The sequence below is a fragment of the Etheostoma spectabile genome, chromosome 23, assembly GCF_008692095.1.
Source record: "Etheostoma spectabile isolate EspeVRDwgs_2016 chromosome 23, UIUC_Espe_1.0, whole genome shotgun sequence".
NCBI classification, from domain to species: domain Eukaryota; kingdom Metazoa; phylum Chordata; class Actinopteri; order Perciformes; family Percidae; genus Etheostoma; species Etheostoma spectabile.
In genome coordinates this window covers 5,351,860-5,373,207 of record NC_045755.1, presented here as the reverse complement: position 1 = coordinate 5,373,207, position 21,348 = coordinate 5,351,860, and the positions used below count along the sequence as shown (strand labels likewise).

General features: G+C 40.8%; 1 protein-coding gene across 6 annotated transcripts in view; it reads right to left on the bottom strand.

The window, feature by feature from the left end:
- Nucleotides 1-21,348, bottom strand: part of LOC116672929 (kinesin-like protein KIF21A) — a 65,828-nt gene that overhangs the window by 16,887 nt on the left and 27,593 nt on the right. The window contains exons 10-37 of one of the 6 annotated variants that reach the window (XM_032504903.1): nt 20,431-20,494; nt 19,498-19,704; nt 19,003-19,050; nt 17,878-17,935; nt 17,658-17,769; nt 17,372-17,560; nt 16,780-16,979; nt 16,385-16,492; nt 15,811-15,879; nt 15,561-15,706; nt 15,329-15,473; nt 14,938-15,132; nt 13,269-13,370; nt 12,451-12,616; nt 12,201-12,221; nt 10,928-10,985; nt 8,970-9,024; nt 7,916-8,130; nt 7,523-7,702; nt 7,329-7,361; nt 6,541-6,677; nt 6,366-6,450; nt 6,174-6,263; nt 5,927-6,085; nt 5,721-5,838; nt 5,445-5,615; nt 3,247-3,446; nt 2,830-2,957 (exon numbers count right to left, since the gene is read on the bottom strand). In XM_032504903.1, coding sequence (XP_032360794.1) covers nt 2,867-2,957; nt 3,247-3,446; nt 5,445-5,615; nt 5,721-5,838; nt 5,927-6,085; nt 6,174-6,263; nt 6,366-6,450; nt 6,541-6,677; nt 7,329-7,361; nt 7,523-7,702; nt 7,916-8,130; nt 8,970-9,024; nt 10,928-10,985; nt 12,201-12,221; nt 12,451-12,616; nt 13,269-13,370; nt 14,938-15,132; nt 15,329-15,473; nt 15,561-15,706; nt 15,811-15,879; nt 16,385-16,492; nt 16,780-16,979; nt 17,372-17,560; nt 17,658-17,769; nt 17,878-17,935; nt 19,003-19,050; nt 19,498-19,704; nt 20,431-20,494 — 3,422 coding nt within the window. In that variant the 3' untranslated portion in view covers nt 2,830-2,866. Of the gene's footprint in view, nt 1-2,488; nt 2,958-3,246; nt 3,447-5,444; nt 5,616-5,720; nt 5,839-5,926; nt 6,086-6,173; nt 6,264-6,365; nt 6,451-6,540; nt 6,678-7,328; nt 7,362-7,522; nt 7,703-7,915; nt 8,131-8,969; nt 9,025-10,927; nt 10,986-12,200; nt 12,222-12,450; nt 12,617-13,268; nt 13,371-14,937; nt 15,133-15,328; nt 15,474-15,560; nt 15,707-15,810; nt 15,880-16,384; nt 16,493-16,779; nt 16,980-17,371; nt 17,561-17,657; nt 17,770-17,877; nt 17,936-19,002; nt 19,051-19,497; nt 19,705-20,430; nt 20,495-21,348 lie in introns of those variants that run through there. The other 5 variants (XM_032504905.1, XM_032504904.1, XM_032504906.1 and 2 more) reach the window with 5 other exon arrangements.

The window sequence follows — 21,348 nt, the reverse complement described above, 5'->3', positions numbered from 1 at the left end:
GTATTCCAAGTACAGGTCAACGGGACTGAAAACTTGTTTCTGTAACAAATCTCTTGAACTCCTTGTATTAAACTATGTTATGAGACAATGGGGAAAAACTGACTTAAAGTTGGAATAAATTAGATTTTTTCAGTGCAATCATTTTAGTCCCATTGACTTTAGCTTTGCTAATGCTAACGCACCTCCAATATCCAAGCCAGAGCAGCAAGTGTTTCTCAATAAATTGAAAGGATACTCCTGACATTTGTAATAAGGGACAGTCTGCCTTTATCATGTAGTGATTCCACAGTCACTACCAGAAGTTTAGGATTCATTGCAGGCACTGATAATACACTTCTGATTATTCAGAAATCAATCCCATTTATTTTGTGCAATCCATCGTCAGGCATTAGACGAAAATGAGTTCAAAATCTCTGATTGATAAGGAAGACACAACAGCAAAAAATTAAAACTCAATGAAACAATAAATAAACAGTAGCGTTGTAGACCTCACACTTAAAAGATTGAATGATGTTTATGGTTAACTGCAGCATGTGTTTACAGACACTAAGACAGCAGAGGTGAACGGTACTGTGCATGGAGAACGGAATGAGAACTTATTGCATCATTTGGATTTTAAAAAACACACACATACACACACGTCTTTCAGGAGTAGATGCTTTCACAAAGTACATGTCATATCAGTCTTCCACAAGGTGCTTAATTCCATTAGATGAGTCGTACTGCAGCGTTAAAAGTGTTGCACGGCTACTAAAGGTTAGAGAAAGTGAACACTCAGTGAGTAACCTTTTCATTTGAAGAATCAAAATCAAATCAAAAAAAGAAGTGAGAAATTGTTTCCTTGCCAGAGGGGAGCGTGCTGTCAGGAACAGAAGAAACTAAAACACAATTTAAGGCTGCAAATGCCTAAAGGAATCAAGCAGGGAATACTGAAACCAAAAACCCAGCTGCTACTTCTGAACAAATCGCTGACTGAAATACTGAAGCTGTTGTGATTTTGGACCAACATTGTATTATTTGAATCTGGATGTAACAGATACTCTGCCTGGGTTGATTTACAGATACAAGCAGGGTTTACTGTAGGATAACTGTAGGGTTTTCTTGGAAAGGTGAGACTTAATATGTTGCCCTAAAAAGCCAAAACTGCAGAAGCTACATGGGTCAAAACTGAGTTAACACCACAATTTGACTTCTTGAAATCTGTTTAACCAGCAACAAAATCATTATGCCATTACAACTTAAAAAACAACCTGAGTCCACACTACCAAGCTGATGTATGCAAATTCACCCATGTTTTCCCATGTGTTCAATCAGCTTTTGAAAATCTTTAACATCTTAGCAATTGAGTTTACTGTATCCGTTACTAAGGCAGCAGCTACATCTGATCATACTGGAGAAAGCAAGAAACACCAGTTAAACGTATCTGGCTAAACGCTAGCCTCTTAGCTAGTTAGGAAGCAATAACTCTTGTCTCAGCCTCCAAAACTAGAGCAATTGACATGATTTTATGTGGTAAAGCTAACATTGAATCACTTAATTAAATGTGTTGAATCATAGATTAATTAATTGGACTAGATAATCAATGTCAATGGACAAGAAAGCTAAAGGAAACATTAGTTTGCTGCATGCAAACTTCAAGCTAACTTTATCCAACTTTCTGTAGTTACTGCTCTCTGCTTTGGTAAGAGAGTAGGTAGGAATACTGCCGTTCAGCCGTGATACACACAGTTCTATAGAGACTTAATATCATCGAGCAGTGGATTTAATAACCACTGACTTAACACTAACTAAAACACCAGAATAAATACAGAACTTAAAATTGGAAAATGTGTAAGGACCTTGTCAAAGGAGTGCAGTAGGTTTTATTTAGAGGCCTCTCGTGTTCCACTAGAGCAGTGATTCTCAACCTGGGGGACACAAGATCATTTCCTGGGGCTGCCTAATGGTTGTAGAGAAAGAAATACATAATTATAATGGTTAAAAAAATGGTTTATACATTACTGTGTGAGTTCGGTACCTTTCATGTGTTATATTTAGTGTTTAATTTGTACATCAGGACATCCTGGAACACCAATCTGATTATTCTGAGGGGCCGCGACTCGAAAAGGTTGATATTCACTCCACTATAGGGTTTGGCAGTAACAGCTGAATAATAAGACCATGTGCAGTTTCAGTATGTATTTGGTCCTTTCTTACAGAGAAACAGACACAACACACACAAAACACACACACACACACACACACACACACACACACACCACACACACACCACACACACACACACACACACACACACACACACACACACACACACACACACACACACACACACAAATCACACAAATCACACATCACACACGATAGACAGCTGGTGATCAGGAGGAGATCTCCATGTCTTGTCTTGGGACACAGTCTCTTTCGGCAATCAACAATTAGTGCGAGGAAGCAAAGCGTTTTACCAAAACCCGTTTTGTGTGTTTTTTTTTCCCAGGAGCTCTGGCAAAATTCACTATGCAAGGTTTTTATGTTGTCTAGTGCTGAACTGGGGAGAGGAATGTAGAAAGCACAGGAGAGAGACTCTCAGCCCAATTGAAATGCTGTTCACCACGGCTCTTCTGTAGTCCCTGGAGCTCTACAGGAGGCTTAAGAGGCTCCATTGTGATTTGTTTTGACATAAAATATCAGTAAATACACTCAGCTTGAAAGACAAAGAGTTGTTGCATCTAATAGCATCTAGACTTCCCTGAAACTGATCCCTGTGCAGCATCGGTGAAGGATCAGTAGATTCTTTTGAAAACTGGGACTTCATCAAGTCATGGTTGATGTAGTTTTTGATTGGGTAAAGGCCAGTAGACGATCCTTAATTTCAGTTCCGTTCTGTGATGCTGAGGAAGCGGATGTCATGGACTCCTTCCTCCAGAGATCCTTTGGCTTCCCAAATCTTCACTGTGCGGTCACTGCCACACACACCACACACACACACACACACACACACACACACACACACACACACACACACACACACACACAACACACACACACACACACACACACACACACACACACACACACACACACACACACACACACACACGAAAAGGTTCACTAAAAACAGGTCATGATATTCAATACTGGCTTCATTTTGGTTTTTAAGATTCAGTGTGTTTGATAAGAGTCAAATCACTGTACACTTGTCAGTAATGGGAAAAAGCACAACAATTGAAATGAGCATGTTTTGTGACTCACTCTGAGGCAGTGAACAGTTGGCTGCTGTTGGTTGCGAGTCCGTTGATGGGACTATCGTGTCCCCGGACCTCACCGAGGGGTGCTAGCGAGTCGGCGTGCCAGAGGCGCAGCAGCCCTCCTCTGCAGCCGCTAAGGAGCACCGGGGAGCCTGGCACAACGCCCAGAGCGCTAACCCAGTCTGCCTGAGCACTGACAGACTGCTAACAGAGGAAACGACAGCCAGTTAGTTAGTGCAGAGTTTGTTTTGTGTCTCAGATTATTCAGTTTTAGTTACTCAGTTTCTTTTCAGATCATGTAAGACAAAATTCAAAAGATTAGACAAACAGTCAGTGCCTCCATATCAAGTTCAGGATATTGTTGTCACAGTGTTCAAGCAAAAAGTTCCAATATGACAGAATTCCACCGATCAACCATACAAACCTGGAGGACATTATACATCCTGAAAACCTCACCTGTTCCTTGATATTACCAACGGGACTTTTCAAAATGTTTCCAATTGTTTGACTTCTGATCTTCTACAGATTGTGAACACATCTCTTCTTTCGGACTCTTCCACAGGCCCTGAAAACTGCAGTAATCAAGCCACTCTTAAAAAAGAACAACCTAGACAGTCACTAATGAGCAACATAGGCCATATCAACCTTCCGTTTTTAAGTAAAATCATTGAAAAAGTAGTCTTTCAACAACTCAACCATTTCTTGTCACTAAGCACAAGTTTTGATACCTTTCAGTCGGGTTTCCGACCACACCACAGCACTGAAACGGCTCTTGTCAAGTCTTTATGACATCCACCTTAACACAGATAAGGCAAAATTTCAATCTTAGTATTACTTGATCTCAGTGCTGCATTTGACACGTCGACCACGACATATTACTAGACCGATTGGAAGTGCGTTGGCCTTTCTGGCTTAGTACTAAACTGTTTTGAATCCTACCTAAAGAATAGGGATTACTTTGTGTCTATAGGTAATTATGCATCTGAGCGTACAATATACGTGCGGAGTTCCGCAAGGCTCCATTCTGGGGCCTCTTCTGTTAACATCTACATGCTTCCACTGGCTCAGATTATGGAGAAAAACAAAATAAGTACCATAGTTATGCGGACGACACACAAATTTACATAACCTTATCGCCAGGGGCCTATAGTCCAATACAAAAACTGATAAGTGCATCGAACAATTAACGACTGGATGTGCCAAACTTTCTGAAATTAAATGAAGGAAAAACTGAGGTGGTTGTTTTTGGAAAAAAAGAGGAACGATTAAAAGTCGGCGCTCAGCTTCAAACAACAATTTTAAAAACAACAGACAAAGCCAAATCTGGGTGTAGTCATGGACTCAGACCTGAATTTAACAGCCACATTAAGACAAACAAAGTCAGCCTACTATCACCTTAAGAATATATCAAGGGTTAAAGGACCATGTGTAAACAGGACTTGGAAAACGGTCCATGCTTTCATCTTCAGTAGACTTGACCACTGTAACGGGGTCTTTACAGGTCTCCCTAAAAAATCAATCAGACAGCTGCAGCTGATTCAGAACGCTGCTGCTCGAGTCCTCACTAAGACCAAGAGACTGGATCACATCACTCCAGTTCTGAAGTCTTTACACTGGCTTCCTGTGTCTCAAAGAATTGATTTCAAAGTACTCTTGCTAGTTTATAAATCCTTACGGTTTAGGTCCAAATACATTTCTGATCTGCTACTACACTATACCCCCCCCAACCTCTAAGGTCATCTGACAGGTCTACTTTCTGTCCCCAGAGTGCACCTACAGGGTGAAGCAGCTTTCAGTTTCATGCTCCTCATATCTGGAACAAACTCCCAGAACCTGCAATCCGCTGCTACTCTCAGTTCTTTTAATCAAGGCTAAGACCTTTCTTTTTGATGCTGCCTTTTTTAATGAATGCTCATTCTTTAAATTTCTTATGCTGCACTGTACTTTTTTTTTGTGTTTTATGTGTCTAATGTTTCGTTTTGTTTTTAACTGTCTATTCAGTGTTTTATTAATTTTTAATGTTTAGGATTTTTAACTGTTTGTACTTGTGTTTTATCTGTTTAACTGATTTCGTGTAAAGCACTTTGAATTGCCCTGTTGCTGAAATGTGCTATACAAATAAAGCTGCCTTGCCTTGCCTAAGTTGAAATATGGAGGAAAAAAATCTTCTGGCTCCACTATGCTGCTCTGGTATCAGCGTACCTGTAGCAGCTGTTTACTGCCTAAGTCCCACTTCTTGATGTAGTAGTCTCTGGAGCCGCTGTAGAAAACATCTCCGTGCACGGTCAGAGACTCCACACCGTCCTGATGAGCAGGATCAAACGTTTGGCTGGAGCTGATGCTACCTTGAGCACCTTCTGCCACCTCGAACATCTGGAAAACCAAACACAGATATACCCACCATGCATCAAATCCTTGTTTGGTTTATTGCATACACAGAGAAAAATGGGAATGCAAAAACAGGCAAGTGTCTCTTACTTTAATATGATGGTCTTTGGAGCCAGTGAGGACTACGTCTTGTCCATTACCTAATTTGTCAACAGTCAGACACATGACAGGTCCCAAATGGCCAGTCAGCTTCCCCGTGGACACAAACCTAAAGAAAGAAAGGAAAGAAAAGAAGATTCAATCTCTTCTGTTAAATGCTTTGTACAGCTTGAACCCTTATATGTGTTTTGACTTACTTGCGGAGGTCCCACATGCGCACAGCATTGCCAGCGGCAGCATAAAGGAAGGTGCCGGAAGGGTTGAGAGCGATCTGGTTGATCTGACTCTCTCCCGGTGGGATGGATAAACTCCTGACAGAGGAACAGATGTCCCCTGAACCCACCTGGCCTGATGACCTGACATCCACAAAAAACAAGTAAAATCCATCTTTAATTGGGGCATTAAACGGAGACAATGTGATGTCAGAGGAACAAATAAACTTACGTGAGTGTGCGGATACACTTGGCGGAGTCTCGTATGTCCCACACTTTGATGTAAGCGGTGGAAACAGTAAAGACAAGACTAGAAGTATACCTTCGAGGAAAACAGACAAAATAATTCAGCAACAGCACCCCGTGTACTACTACTTAATACCATTACTGCTATTTAGCTTGTACTATTGCTGCATACTAGTACCTGACTGAGACGACACTGCTGGGATGATCTGCAAGAGACATGATCTCCTGACCTGTCACCAAGTTCCAGACTTTACATGTACGGTCTGAAAACATGGAACACATGTTAGAGAACAGACTCAAAAGAAAGAAGAAAGCAATACGTTTCCTGAGTTGCAAACAATTCTGTTTTTGACCTTTGGATCCTGTGAAGAGCAGATCATCTGTGGCATCTACGCAGAGAACAGGTTTGGTGTGCCCCTCGGCTACGTAGACACACTGAAGTTTGGCCCCACGGTTGTTCTTTGGGGCCGTGACAGGGTTGATCACACCTCTACAATACACATGACATGAAGAAAGCTATACCTAGTGACTAGTGCTACTACAGTGGATGTCAATATACAAATAACAGAGTTTAACCAGAAATACCTTTACTTTTTATATTTAAAAAGAAGCTCAATGGATTTTCATTTGAAAAGACTTTAGATGCACGTTAAAGGTCCCATATCATGCTCATTTTTAGGATCATACTTTAATTTTGGGTTTCTACTAGAACCTGTTTACATGCTTTAATGTTCAAAAAATACATTATTTTTTTCATGCCCTCTGTCTGAAACGTTCCGTTTTAGCGCCTGTCTCTTTAAGAACCCCTTGCGAAAAAGCCCAATTGGCTCTGATTGGTCAGCGTTTCTGGGTCTTACGCATCTGCGCTCTCGAAATCTCTTCACCGCCATTGCAGCCGGGGAATGACTGTAACAACACTATAGCAGCTCTTTTTATCTATATAGTATAGTTGTGGCATCACAACCGTACGGAAAGTCCCGACAACTTGTTTAAAGGCACAGTTTCCAAATTCCCGCTGTGTGCATTTCTCTGTGGATTGAGCATTTCAATACTTTCACAGCATTTAAATAGCACCACAACCTGCTTTATAATAAAAAAAGACATTTTTTACAATATGGGACCTTTAGGACATGAACATTACCTATGGCCTTCAAATACAGGTGCGTCCTCCAACCTGAACGAGAAAACAAAGTAACATGAAGTAAAATGTAAGCTGCACATTCCAAAATCTTTGACTGTCTTTCATGGGAGCCTTGAATTTTAACACTAACACAGCTGAAAGGACATTTTCAATGTTAAAGAGAAACATTGCTATTGATGCCACTTCTCACTTACATTGATTTGTGGTCACTGCCTTTAGCTTTAGCTTCTGCTGTGCTAATCGCAAGTGTGTGTGCGTGTGTGGGTGCTGGGATGTGTGTCGCCGTGGCTCCTTTCTCTTGCACCTTCCTTCGGCTGAGCGGCGAACGCTCCAGCAGCCTCCTCTCAGTCCCTGTAGGAGACCTTGATCCAGAACTGCAGACAGTATAAGTGACAGGAGTCATTTTGTACTTCAGTACAGTGCTGAATAACACTCCAGGAGGGTGGAGCCGTCTTCAATACTTTACACAGGACTGAATGATCACTTACGATAATGATCACCCACTTATAATAAATATTCAACATTTCAGACAGAGCGAAATAACTTGAGTCAGTCTACCGCTGAGAAATGTTGTCCTCAACACTTACATGCCAACTGGCCTGGCAGACAGAGCAGATGGGGAAACAGTTTGCTCGCGGTCAGGGGTTTGACCAAGCGCGTGGCCCTGCATGTCTGCCGAGCCTTCGAGGCGCTCTGAGAGCGGCAGCAGAGGGACAGAGAAGTCTCCGGTGGGAGATTCACAAGACGGATCCCCACTGCCAGCATACAGCAGCTCCATCTGGGTGGTGGTTCGTCTCCGAGCCTGAGGGACCAAAAGTGTTTGGCTCAATATTCTGTTGACTCACAAGTCAATGGACCAGTTTGTAATTGTTCCCAGTCCTAAAAATAACTACTGTGGGACGGGAAAAGTTGAGGTTTTTGAAGGAAAATGGGACAATTGACTGACTACAGCATATTGGACATGGAAACCTTTTTACAGTGCATCACATTGCCATTCTACAGAGCAGCCCCTGAGGTCAGCTGAGAAAAAAAACTAAGCCGTACATAACCCAAATCTGTTCCCTTGGTTTAATAAACTGTACGCACGGATTCATAATCCGTGGTCTCGGTTTTATAAACGTCAGCAAACGTCAGTTAAAAAGATATTCACAGATTCAAATTTCTGGGATCAATTACTCTATGGCAAAATTATATTAAATCACAAAGGACGCATATTTCTTAACACAGTAAGGTTAACAATGGTCTACAAACTCATTTTCATCAAAACGAGCCGTCCTCCAACCTGGAGAAATAACATTGGTCTCTTGTAGCAGCCGGCGGTGCTTAGGGATCGTCTAAAACTACAACGCCGACACAAAAATATGAATTAATTTAAGGATTAAATGAAGTAATGTCTCCAAGCGTACTTCAATTATAACTTGTCTCCTGCTAGTTGTACTACAACACTTACTTGAAAAAAATAAGTTTGGAGACTAACCTTAACCATAGTTTATACATGGCCCCTAATATCTTTCTAACTTTGCGTATCCGTGCGTACAGTTTATGAAACATGAGGGAACAGATTTGTATTCTGTGCGCACGGTTTAGTTTTTTCCTCAGCTGACCACCGGGGGGCTCCGTACCATTCACTGTACAGTATACCTTGCTTCTCGGTCTGGATTCCCCACATAACTTCATCAGATCTGATGCCAGCGTGCTGAAACAAAGAGAGGGATTTTCAATCACTAACATTCTCATGTGAAGCAGGTATAATGTTTACCATGTTGAGAAAGAAGAGCTGAGGTTGCTGAAACTGTTTGGTAATAATTCTAAATACTGGACAACTTGAAATGTTGACCTGATTGTGGTGTACATGAAAGGACCGCCAAACTGATTACAATTCTAAAGCTGTTTTGACAGACGTTGCATTTTAATGGCTAAAAAACTAAGAGGTGTGAAATGTAAATATATACAGTATATATATATATATATATATATATATATATATTACAATCCCCTTGGGTTCTTTTCTCACCCGTACATATATTAGTTCTTAGTAAATTAAGTAATGTATTGTAAATAAAGACACTAAAAACGGTTTCTATATCAAAACAAGATACTTTAAAACATATACTGTATCTGTGTATTAGACAGACAGACAGACACAGACAGACAGACACAGACACACAGACACACAGACACACACACACACACACACACACCAAACACCAGCAAACACAACCCACCCAACCACGTACACACACACACACACACACACACACACACACACACACAATTATGCGGCCTAATTGGGCCTCTCCATAGGACTTAGCAGTGGTCTAATTAGCCAGAATTCAGAACACCTGTGTGCTGTGGAATCAAAACACTGCTTGGACATTAAAGCACTTTTTGTGCAGCAGACATGCTGACTAGTCGTAGCAGGGAAAACACAGGTGTAATTAATTACATTAACGATGGCTTGTGTAATTTGAGCGTCCCAGTAAGCCAGGTTGGTGAGCCTGGAAGTATCACGGCTAAATGGAGTGCAGACATAATCAGTGTTGGAAGGTTAACTTAGGAAACGTAATAGGTTACCGATGACAAGTTACCCTATTTGAAAGTGTAACAATACTGTAACTATTTCAATCACTTCAAAGTAATGTAACTTGGTACCTTTTGATTGCTTTTCTAAATTTATAATGCATGTTTTCAACTGTTAACCATTTTTAATTGTTAACCTTACAGAAGTACTCACCACTGACTACTGCCGAACTCCTTCTAAAATCCTTCAATACATGAATTAAGATTATAAACAGTTGGACATTGACATTTTCCATGTTTATGGCATTCTTTACATTGCACGGTTATGTTTGAACCTTTTTCAGATCATTGTATGAACTGTTTTTTTTAATATTTCCAGCACTGGGACGTGTTTTTATCTGTCGCCATAGTGGCGACTCTCAGACAGATTGCAAGGCAATTTAACTGTCAAGATGAGTGGCGCTGAAAATTCAACCATCGGAACCCACTGAAAGCATCAGAATAGCATCACACTTTACTAAACAGCTGTGGCTGGAAATGTCAAAAAAAGACATTGCAAAGCAACCAAATTAATAGTATTTGACATATAGCTTAGCGTTTTCCAGAAAATATTCAGATTACAAAAATGATTACATTGGGGGTTACCCAGTGTAATCATTTTCAAAGGTAAGTTTTTTCATTACACTTTTTCCCAAGTAACTGTAATGGATTACAGTTACCTTTATTTTGTAATTAAATTACGCAATGGTTTGGGTCTGACATATGGTGCTTTGCTGCATGTCATTCCCCCTCAATAAAGGCCTAAAAATGCAAACAAAGTTTAAATAAATTTAAAAAAGTATTACGTAACACTGTTACTAGTTACTCCGCAACACTGGCCATAATTAAAGTCATCAATTGCACCTGTGCTTTTCCTACTATGAGAAAAACCTATTTAGTGTAACAGTTAAACATGGCACATGAAAACATAAATACCATTTTTCTGCACATATATAATATACGTATAACAGTATCAAGGTCAAAATAAGTGCTGTTGAATTTTTTATATGAAATAAAGGAATATGTGTGTCTGTATTTACCTGCCCTCTGCAGCTGGACTGGGGGTGGACTCGTCACTACTGCTGTCTTCTCCATTTTCTGTGAAAAATAGGATTTCTCAATTGGGGTTCCAAACTGTGTTTTCAAGAAATCTTGCAAGACACAGCATCCAACGCCAATGATTTTACGGTTGCAGCAGCTCAGGGGCCACTGGGTTTAGTTTTAGATAAAGGGTGACAATTGGGGGGAATTGTGTTACTGGAAGCTAAGGTGTTGGGAGTATTTATCCCGTGTAAAGGACGAATGGAGAAAGCATAAGAGAGACAGGAAGACACAAACACAGAAAGACACACACACAGACTGCTGTGTACATTTAAGCTCTGGGTCCTGCGGCAGCGTGGATGTTTTACTGCTGCTTACATTTAGTGATCTGAGTGAGAGGGACGTGCTAGCAGGTGATGTAACAGGGGAAACTTAACACAACACACCATGCACATGGCAGAGTTATTTCAACTGGGTTAGTTTTTAAATGGGGGCGGGTTGATGCACGCTACAAGATTTCTGAATCTAGGGTAGAAATATAGTTATCAGGAGCACATTAATGCATCAAGTATAAAAAATAAAGGTCAGACAGTCACCTTGGGTCTTTAGTAGGGATGTAACAATTGTGAATCGGTTAAAAATAGTTTAAGTTAAAGTAGTTAAAGATTAAAACTGGTTGAGATATAAATTTCAATTTCACTTGTTTGACTTCAGTCGGCTATTTATTTAGTAATTTTGATGTGGGATTTGTTTTAAAAATGTAATTTTTGTAATTTAAGCTAAAATCCAATTCCAACTGCCCTTTACAGGACGCATATGTTGTTTTGTACAGTTTACATAAAAAAAAGTAATATTGTTCTGTCATTTGTCTGCAGTTCATTATGTTACTATAATCGTAAATCGTATAAATTCGTGATTTGAATGTATTGTTACATCCCAAGTCTTTAAATATAATTTTTGTAAAAAAAAAAGCCAGACATTGCGCTGTTACATCACTTAACAAAGATTAAATGTACTTGTGGGACCAAAGTTTAAAAAAGGTTCTAAAGCCCTGGGACGCGTTCCTATGTCCCAGCGTCTCGTTTGTAACTCTTTGTGAATGTTATAAATAAAAGTTTTTTGAAGACAAAAAACAGCTCTAAACATAAATTTAATTTAATCTTTTAGTTTGCTTGCATATATGCCTTTAATTAGAGGTAAAATGTTGTGGAAATCTTGTAGTGCGCATGTGCCATGCTCTCTCAAACACATTGCTATTCAACCCGTACTCACCTGGTGACAGGTAACCTAACTCTGAGTTCACACCAACACAACAGAGAAAACAAATCAAATCAAAATCCAACCCAAAGATGAGAAAAGGGCCGCTCTTTATTTTACAGGCCTTGATGTTTTTGCATTTCAAGCATCAATTGTTTTTGCACAACTACAAAGAAGTGAGGCCTACAAAATAAAATGCAGCAAAAAAAAAAAGTGATTGTGACAGACATGCTCAGACCGGTATGGATGCGTTGTTGTTTCCCACCTTGCAGAGCGCTGCCCAGCAGAGCGTCCAGCTCCGGGTTGATTTCTGCTTTCTCCTTCAGCATGTGGAACAGCAGCTGGTTCTGGGTGGCGCTGTTGATCTCCGTCTGCTTCAACCGGCCCTCCATCACCTTCAGCTGGGAATCCTTCTGAGCCGCCTGCAGGCCCTGACACATGATGGCATAGGAGACGGGTTATCACTGGAGACACGGCAGTACATTCTTTTTTACTGTTTGTATCTCTCAACAGGCCAACCCAATGTAGGTTCTGTATCTTTACCTATGTAATTACTTCCACTCCCTAATGTGTTCTATTTGTCTTGTTCTTTGCCTCTGCATCGATTTCATTTCCTTACTGGACCAATTAGGGTTCATCAAATCTAATCGTATCTAATTTAATTAAAGCCTAATTTAATCAAGTTGTTCCATTTAAAGTCTCATTCAATCTAATCTTATAATGGAACCATGACTACGAAAGCAAGATTAAGATGAACAGACAAATTATATGCAAGTTGCCACAACAACCAACGGTATAAACAAGTAATCACAATTCAATGAAATTCATACAGTCCATTTATTATATTATATTTTATATTGGTATATATGGGTATTGCTTGATTAACTTGCTGGGGTGGGGTTTCATGATCAATCTTAATGCTAGCAGTCTTAATAAAGGTAACAGCAAAGGGTTTAATCAGGTAAAATAAGTGGCTTCCAGAAAAATACAAAAACCAGACTTTACCTGTTGTCAAAGACACACAAACAAAGACACACTGATGACATTAAGACTGAAATAACATTAAGTAAGTAAGCGCGGTACCTTACTGATGGCCATAGTCATGAAATGATCCAGAAGGAAGCGGGCTTCTGATAAATTACAGGAGCTGATCATCGCAGTAACATCCACTGTGTCTCCTTCCTCCTGTAGCAGAACACAAGCACATTCATTGTAAAAAAAAATTGTGCAATTTGGGAAATATACTTTCTTACTTGGAGAAAGACAAAAATATTGCAACTACTCTTATATCTGTCTGTTAAATAAAAGGCTACCACCAGCAGCCGGTTAAGTTATCTTAGCTTATCTTAAAGACTGGAAAAAAAGGGAAATAACTGGCCTGGCTCTGTCCAAATGTAACAAAAACAGCCTACTAGCACCTCTAAAGCTAGTTCTTATGCCGAAAAAGTCCATAATGGAACCATGACTATGAAAGTTTATAAATACTCACACCCAACTGCCGGGTGTTGCGTAGCTAACTAAAGCTACTTGCAAAGCTAACCTCAGCTTGCTTACGTTTGCTCGGTTAGATTGATAAGTAAAATAGGTTGTGGGAATATGTTTGACACTGCGGGCATGACATTTGATTCAAATGCTTGTATATACATATATGGTTTAAAATTACATTTCACATACATAACCCAATTTAGCTAATTCAAACTAAAAAATGTTAGTTAATAGCCTAAAAGGCCGAATAATGTCATATTAGGTTAGCTTAATCAGAGATTTCCTTCTCGTTGTAAACTGTATAACTAATTCTGACACATATATTTCTTATGCAGATAGCTACATTTATAAAGGATCAGTTTCGCCTCCTAAAACTGTAATTTTTCAAAGTTATACTACAGCTATTAACGGTACAGTGACTTCCTGTTAACATAGGTATTAGGAGGCTTTCAATTGGGCAGCAGCAGTATAAATGTTTCCAATTTACACATTACTAAAGTCTTTAATAGCTGATTCCTCAAGTTTCAATGGTGCACCATAGTTTAGTTACTCACTTGTTTCATACTAGCTGTTAGTTAGCAACACAATCCAAAGCCCCCACAGGTATTGAACATATAATCTTACACAGTATTCTAACAGTGCTAACACTGTAGCCCTCAGGCTTTTAACCGATCATCATCATTGCAGTTTATCACCAGTGACCGCAGCCACAGGATTTTGGAAGCCACTTTTCATCCTGCTGTAACTTCTGATTGCTCATTCTTTCAGCTCAATAACAGTTCATCAAAAACTACAGTATGTGTGGAGCATCGTGGGAGTCTGACAGAGTGGATGTGCCATATGTGCAGCCATGCAGAACAAAATGCTCTTAAAATAACACATTTGTAATTACATTTTGTCAATTTAACTCTTGTTCAGTGTGCATCATTAGGCCACTGGACCTACGCTTTTGGCTGTAGTAATGGGTTGTGGTTGATGTTGTATTCAGCCATTGTTACTCTAACAAGTAAGCTGTTTGATGTCTGGTGCTTATTTAGTAGGGGTGGTCAGTGGCGCTGAACTGTGCAATTATTTCCCACTTGTTTGACTGAGTTTTACAGTCCAGTACAAGCAAAGTAAAGCTAATAAGCTAGTGATACACATCACTGTGCACAATGATCCATTGAACGCTTCTTTTACCCAACTTCATCTTCATTTACTAAGCATTACAACCACTAGCATCATGACTACCAAGGAATAATATTCCTGGGATGCCCCACCACCTCACCTTGGCTTCCTCCATCTGCATGATGTTGGCCTGGCAGTCGGCGATGCTGTCGTTGATATAGTCGATGTTGGCGCTCAGAGACTCCAGCTCTTCGTTCAGGGAGGCCAGGGAGCGGTCGGCATCTGCACCCTCCACTGCCATCTTTTCTCTCTTTCTGGACACACGCTCCCTCCGCCTGGTCAGTTCCTCCCGTTGCTAAAGCGGTTGTGAGGTTTAGGGCAAGAGAATTGAGAAGAGACAAGAAGGAAAGAAACAAAAGAAGAATAAGGGACAAAAAAAGCTATTTATAGTAACACAACAAAACATTTGTCAAGCTTTGGGTTTTTGGAACTATAGTTTACACTGCTTTATTTATCCGGTCCATCTTGAATCTGATGAAGTCATGCGTTACCTTCAGCAGTCTGTTCATATCTGTCTCCATGTTAGAGATGGTCATCCTCTGCATGATAATGTCAGTGACACGTCTCTCCAGTGACTGCCATTTGGCCCTTGCCGTCCTGCTGAGGTAGGTACTTCCCATCCGCACCGGGGAACTCCTGAGAAGAAAGATACGGCTCTTTTCAAACTGTTTAAACACGCACTCTCAACTGTGCGACGCACACAAACACGCTCAGATACCACACCTGGCTCCATTGACTGCAGACGCTCCTGATGTACTCATCCTTCCTGGGGTGGCTCTATGCGACGGCTCCTGGGGGGGTTCAGGTAAGCTGATTTTCCTGCTCACCTTCCCAGACAGGGGCCTCACCTGCCGCCTAAGAGCTGTCACCTGTTCACAAAAAGAGAGTCATTTCGCATATTAGCGGGAAACAACAGTGGATGCAAACCCAGTGATATTGGCCGTACTCTCCACTTTGTGACTGTGTGTCTCACCTCTTCATTTTTCCTGCGAAGAATCAACTCCTGCTGTCTTTTCTGGGCCTCCATCTGCTTCAGTTGGTGCTGTAAGATGGAATGAAAGTTGGAAAATAAAAAGGTTGGTAAACGGGTTGTATCATTGTAAAAACGCGTTAAGGTGGGTCTACTCTTGACTAGGTTTGCTCGATTACGGGGAAAAAATCCTAATCTGGATTATTTTGGTAAACGTCGAACAGGATTACTAGTGGACTTTTGGAAAAATGTTGCACTTATTAAACTTAAAATCTGAAACATTTAAACAAATCAATATTAAAAACACAAAATTCCCCTTAATTTTTTTTTATGTTTTTCAAAACACAAGACAAAATAACAGTTTAGTTGCAAAAGGTTTACTATGTGTTTTGTGATCGTTAGGAGCAGAAATCGTAACCGCGATTAAAATTACGAATCACTGCACAACCCCCACCCTTGACTATGTATTTGCTCATGTGTAATATAAACCAAACACAAGTACTTTGGCAATATGACTATATGTAAAATTTAAACTTCAAATTGTATAGCCCTCTGCGAGTGTGTCCATCTCTCTCACCTCAGATCGGCGCTGGTCTTTCTTCAGAGAGGCGATCTCCCGGTTCCTCCTGCACTCTGTGACTCGGTTCCTCTCCTGCTGCTCCTTCATCTGACGCATCAGCGCCACCTGGTGGATAAACACAACACAGCAGGAGAAACTCAGCACAGAAACAAGAAGAGGAGCTCGGTTGCTCACCGGAAGCCCTGCAATTGTTTTTGTTTGGTTCGGATGTTCCTTTTGTATTTGTATCAAATGTATTTAGTATATAGTATATACCTTATATATCCTATTGTAATACAGTCTTTTGTTGGCATCTTGTGACGCTTCCCCAGTTTTTTGTTGTGACCTAGATCTGGGTTTACGACAAGTGTAAAAGTTAAAAAATCTAAAAGGAACACAACCTATTCCTTTACCTTGGTCTTCTTCATCTCGGTCACATCCAGCTGGAGTTTCCTGAGCTGCTTCTCGTACTGCGACTGGTTCTTCAGCAGGCGGGCGTGCTCCTTCTGGGCTGACTGGAGCTTCTGCAGCTCTTTGTTCATGGAGCTCAGCTTCCTCTCATACTCAACTTTGATCTTCTTGGCCTTCTCCTCCGTACCCGTCTCCACTGAACCTGAAGATGAACAACGAAACGATGAAGTTTTCAGCAGTGGTGGAATGGAATGAAAGTACTGTACTTTCTTTACTTTTCCTGCTACTTTCTACTTCTCCTCCGCTACATTTCAGAAAGGTTTTACTTTTTACTGCACTACATTCATCTGACAGCTTTAGTTACTAGTTACTTTACAAACTTTACAAATTTTTTGCACACAAAACACAAGTATTAAAAAATATTTTATTATAAATTAAACTACCCAACATTTTAATATCCTACAAGTACAGATCAGCCAATGAAACACTCTACTTGAGTAGATTCCCTTATCTTATCTGTTTCAGAGAGGTGTTTAGGGACCCGTTACAATGTCCGTCCCTAAAGTCAAGCATCTGTTTGAATGTGTCTCTTACCCATATTATGCAGCACCTTGTCCCTCTCCAGCTGGGTGTCTCTGATCTTGTTGTGCAGCATGGCCAGCTTCTGCTCATACTGCTGTTTTAGAGTGTGCAAACGCCGCTGGCTGTTCTCCAGCTCGTCTATCAGCTTCTGCTTGATGGCGATCTCGCAGGTGATGTTGGCTAGGTCGGCCTGGACGTTCTCTGCGCACAACACACATCGTCAGATCCTGACTCCTCTTCCATATATACCGCCTACCGGGACTTCAGAAAAGAAGCCGTACACAACGGCTAATTTTACCTTTCTCCTCCAGTTCGTCAGAGTCAGAATCGTCGGACGTCTCATCTCCCGCCATGTCAAAGTCCTCCTCCTCTCCATCTGCATCCTCGCCCTCTTCGTGGTCGCTGCCCTCCTGTCGACATATACGCGCATATACAGTACGTGTGAAGAAGACAGTAAAATCACACACTGTGTGATCTTTAAACAGAAATCTAAAAAGCTTGATCTAGGGATTCTCCACCTCTGTCTCCTCGTTGCCCCGCTCGTGGTCGTTGTCAGGCACTTCCTCTCTGATTACACTGAAAGAAGAAAACACAGTTACTCAGCTGCCAACCGAGCGCTTACAAAGCAGCTCCGATTGGAAATTAACAGCAATTCAAATTACAACAAAGATGGGTAAAGTGCACATGCAAATTAGTATACATTTGATCAGGAGCAGATGTGGAATCAGTGGATTAATGAATAATTTGATCGTGATTGCATGGTGTGTGACATTATTGGGACAGTGAAAGACAAAAATGATTAAGTGATCACCAGTAACAGTTATTATTACAAACTGATTTTGAAGGCCGGCACACACTACTAAGATTTGTTGACCGTATTCTACTAACCATTGTCATAAAAACATGATTTTATTTTTAACATCAATCTTGATATTTTGACTCCAACCCCATTTTTTTATTCTTCCTTTTAAGGTTTAGACCAGGAGTGTCAAACTCAATTTCACTAAGGGCCACAATGGAAAAAGAGAATTATATCAAGAGCCAGACATGTGGAGATGTGTATTATGATGCTTTTATTTAATTTAAGAGGAAAAGTCTCTGACTGTGTTATTGCATGTCTCATTTACCTTTCAAATTACAGTTTGGGCGACATAAAGCCCTAAAAAAGTCAGGAAGCTCCTCAGCTATCATAGAAAGACAAAAATGAAAAAGTGACAAAAACGTGGCGGGGCAAAATTGTATTGTGAATCTAAATTGATATGCGGGCTGGAACAAAATCTGCGAGGGGCCCGATTTAGCTCACGGGCCAGAAGTTTGCCACGTGTGGTTTGGACACTCATGATGAGATCTGATCAACATCTTGCTATTTGCAGTGAAGAGGGAAAGAGAGACAGAACAGAGGGTTAAGAGGTTAGAATATCTGCTTCCCTCCAGGTGGGTAAACCACCTATGGGTGCAGAAGAAGTTAGTCACTTTAGGGAACTTAGAAAAGGAGATTTGGGCTGGCACATATGTAAACAATCAACTGAAATTGTTTTGATTATTTGGTGCATTTCAATCTGAGCACAAAAAGACATGATTTGCACTGCTAGTGATTGACCCAGCTTCAGATTTGACCCAATCCTGGGTGGGATGCAGCCAACCTGGTGTGTTCAACCTCGGGGTGGTGACTCTCCTCAAATCGCCTCAGTCTTCAGAGAAAAGGATGGCAGGTGTGGATGGTGAGGTAACGAGGTGAGGTGGAGATAGAGAGGGGCAGACGGGATGCAGAAGTTAGGGCAAGTGAGGGGATATTACAGGATATAGGAGAAAAACAGAAAGTGAGAGAGCAGCAAGAAAGGCGGGGCGAGTGCAGAGACTCTCCCAAACAGTGTGTTTGAATGAGGAACACTGCTTATGGAGATGCAGATGACAAAGACAGATTTAAAGAGTCCTGCTAAAAACAAAATGACCACATCACAAATGAAATTGCTCACTATGAATGCAATGATCAGTGTGCCGCAGCGTGCCAGACCTCGACAGACAGCCATCATCATTAATAGCTGTTGCTATCATCTTGTCTAAATCCAGCCTTCCTTCCATTAGACCAACATCCGGGTGTGCAGTGCTAATGCAGGGAACAGGGAGATAAACTATACCTCTTCTTCTTCTTCCTCTCCTTCTTCTTTAGTTTCTCCAGGCTTTTCTTGGCCATCTCGATGACGTCGCTGGCCTCCTTCTCAGGGGCGAGTAGGGCAGGGGAGAAGGAGCCGCCGGTGCCGCCGTAAAGCGAGGGGCGTGTGGAGGCCCGAGACAAACTCTTCCTGAGGCTCTCGTTCACAGCCTCGCTTTCAAGTAGTTTAGCTCTGAGAGGAAGGGGGGTGGGGGGGGTGGGGGGGGAATGAGAGTGTTACTGTCATCGTCTGGCTGTGCCACTCCCTCAGTCCTCTTGTTCCCTCTATTTCCCCCTCCCTGCTGTTTCTGTCTGTCATTGTTTGTCATGTTCTGACCAGTTTTTGTGTGCGCGCGCGCGCGCACGTGTGTGTGTGTGTGTGTGTGTGTGTGTGTGTGTGTGTGTGGTAGTAGTGTCTCTTAAGCTTCCCTTGCTCTCCTCACCTGATCAACGGCAGCGTCTCAGTCTTCGCCAGTTTATCCAGTCACCTCTGAGATAACAATGCTACGGCTAAACTATAATAATAAAATAATAATAATATTAAAAAAATAATAATAACAACTATAACTAATAATAAATATAGTTCCGTGAGATTACTATATCTTGTCCTTTTTGGTCCCTTGTTTGATATACTGTGGTTTTTCCTGGCCCGCCTGTGTGTGTGCGCTGCCGGTCCATCTCGTGTGGTGTCCACTTTCCACCACTGCCCCTTTTGTTTTTATCATTTTATTGCACATTTTATTTTTGTAATAAACCTGCCTGAGTTGATTCTACCTCTGCTTAGTGTCTGCTTCTGAATCCAAGTGGGAAACATAACAGTTCTTACCGTCACACAGCATGAACAACTGTTTTTAATTGTTAGAAATGGCTGATTAAAAGAATAATACCAAAATAAATGAACTAAGTGGTCACCCCATACCTGAGCTCCTCAATTTCTTTGATGTAGTTCTGAATCATGTTCCCGATCTCTTCACTGCCTTCACCTACAAGCAGAGGCATGACTTTAGCTTTTACATGGATTCATGGTGACTTGTATGTAGACCAAGAAGACTTTAGACTAAGTTTACATTACATTTGACATTTTTTTGTTACATACAATACCTTCCCTACAAAGCCAAATCTTTATTCTTACATCACTTCTGTAAAAACATGCTTTGGTGAATCAGGTCACTTTTCATGTAGTGCCATCAGCAGGTCAAAATTGTAATTTACCCAACACTAAAAAAATAATATTTTCCCCATCAGGCTCAGATGTACTTTGTGTTTAGCAAATGCTAGCATGCTAACAAGCTAAACTAAAACAGTTAACACTATAAACAAACCTGATAAATGTTAGCATTTTAACAATGTAGCTGTGAGCATGTTAGCATAGTGAGCATGTTAGCATTAGCATTGAGCATGTAGCGCCACAGAGTCAGAGCTGCTAGCATGGCTGTAGACTCTTGTTAGACCAGTTCCACTAAGTGGAAATCACTTTACTGTGCTTTCTGTGTTTAACCAACAATATAACATTTTGATAAATACTGACAATTTCTTATGATTAAAAAAAAAAAAATAAAGTATCTAGTAAACATATCAAGAGTTCCAAAATGACTGTGTATGTACAGTATGTTAATCTGAGCAGCTAAATACACTATTAGCTAAATACATTTTCAGAGATGGGAAGTAACAAAGCACTAATACTTTTGATTTTTCAGATATTTTTACTTTACTATTTATTTTTGTGCCGGCATTCACTAACTGCAAATCATTGTAACTTGATGGCGCTAACGTTAGCAAATAGTAATATAGACGTCATGATTGAAAATGAAAAAAACAGAGATCCCAGAGATTCGGC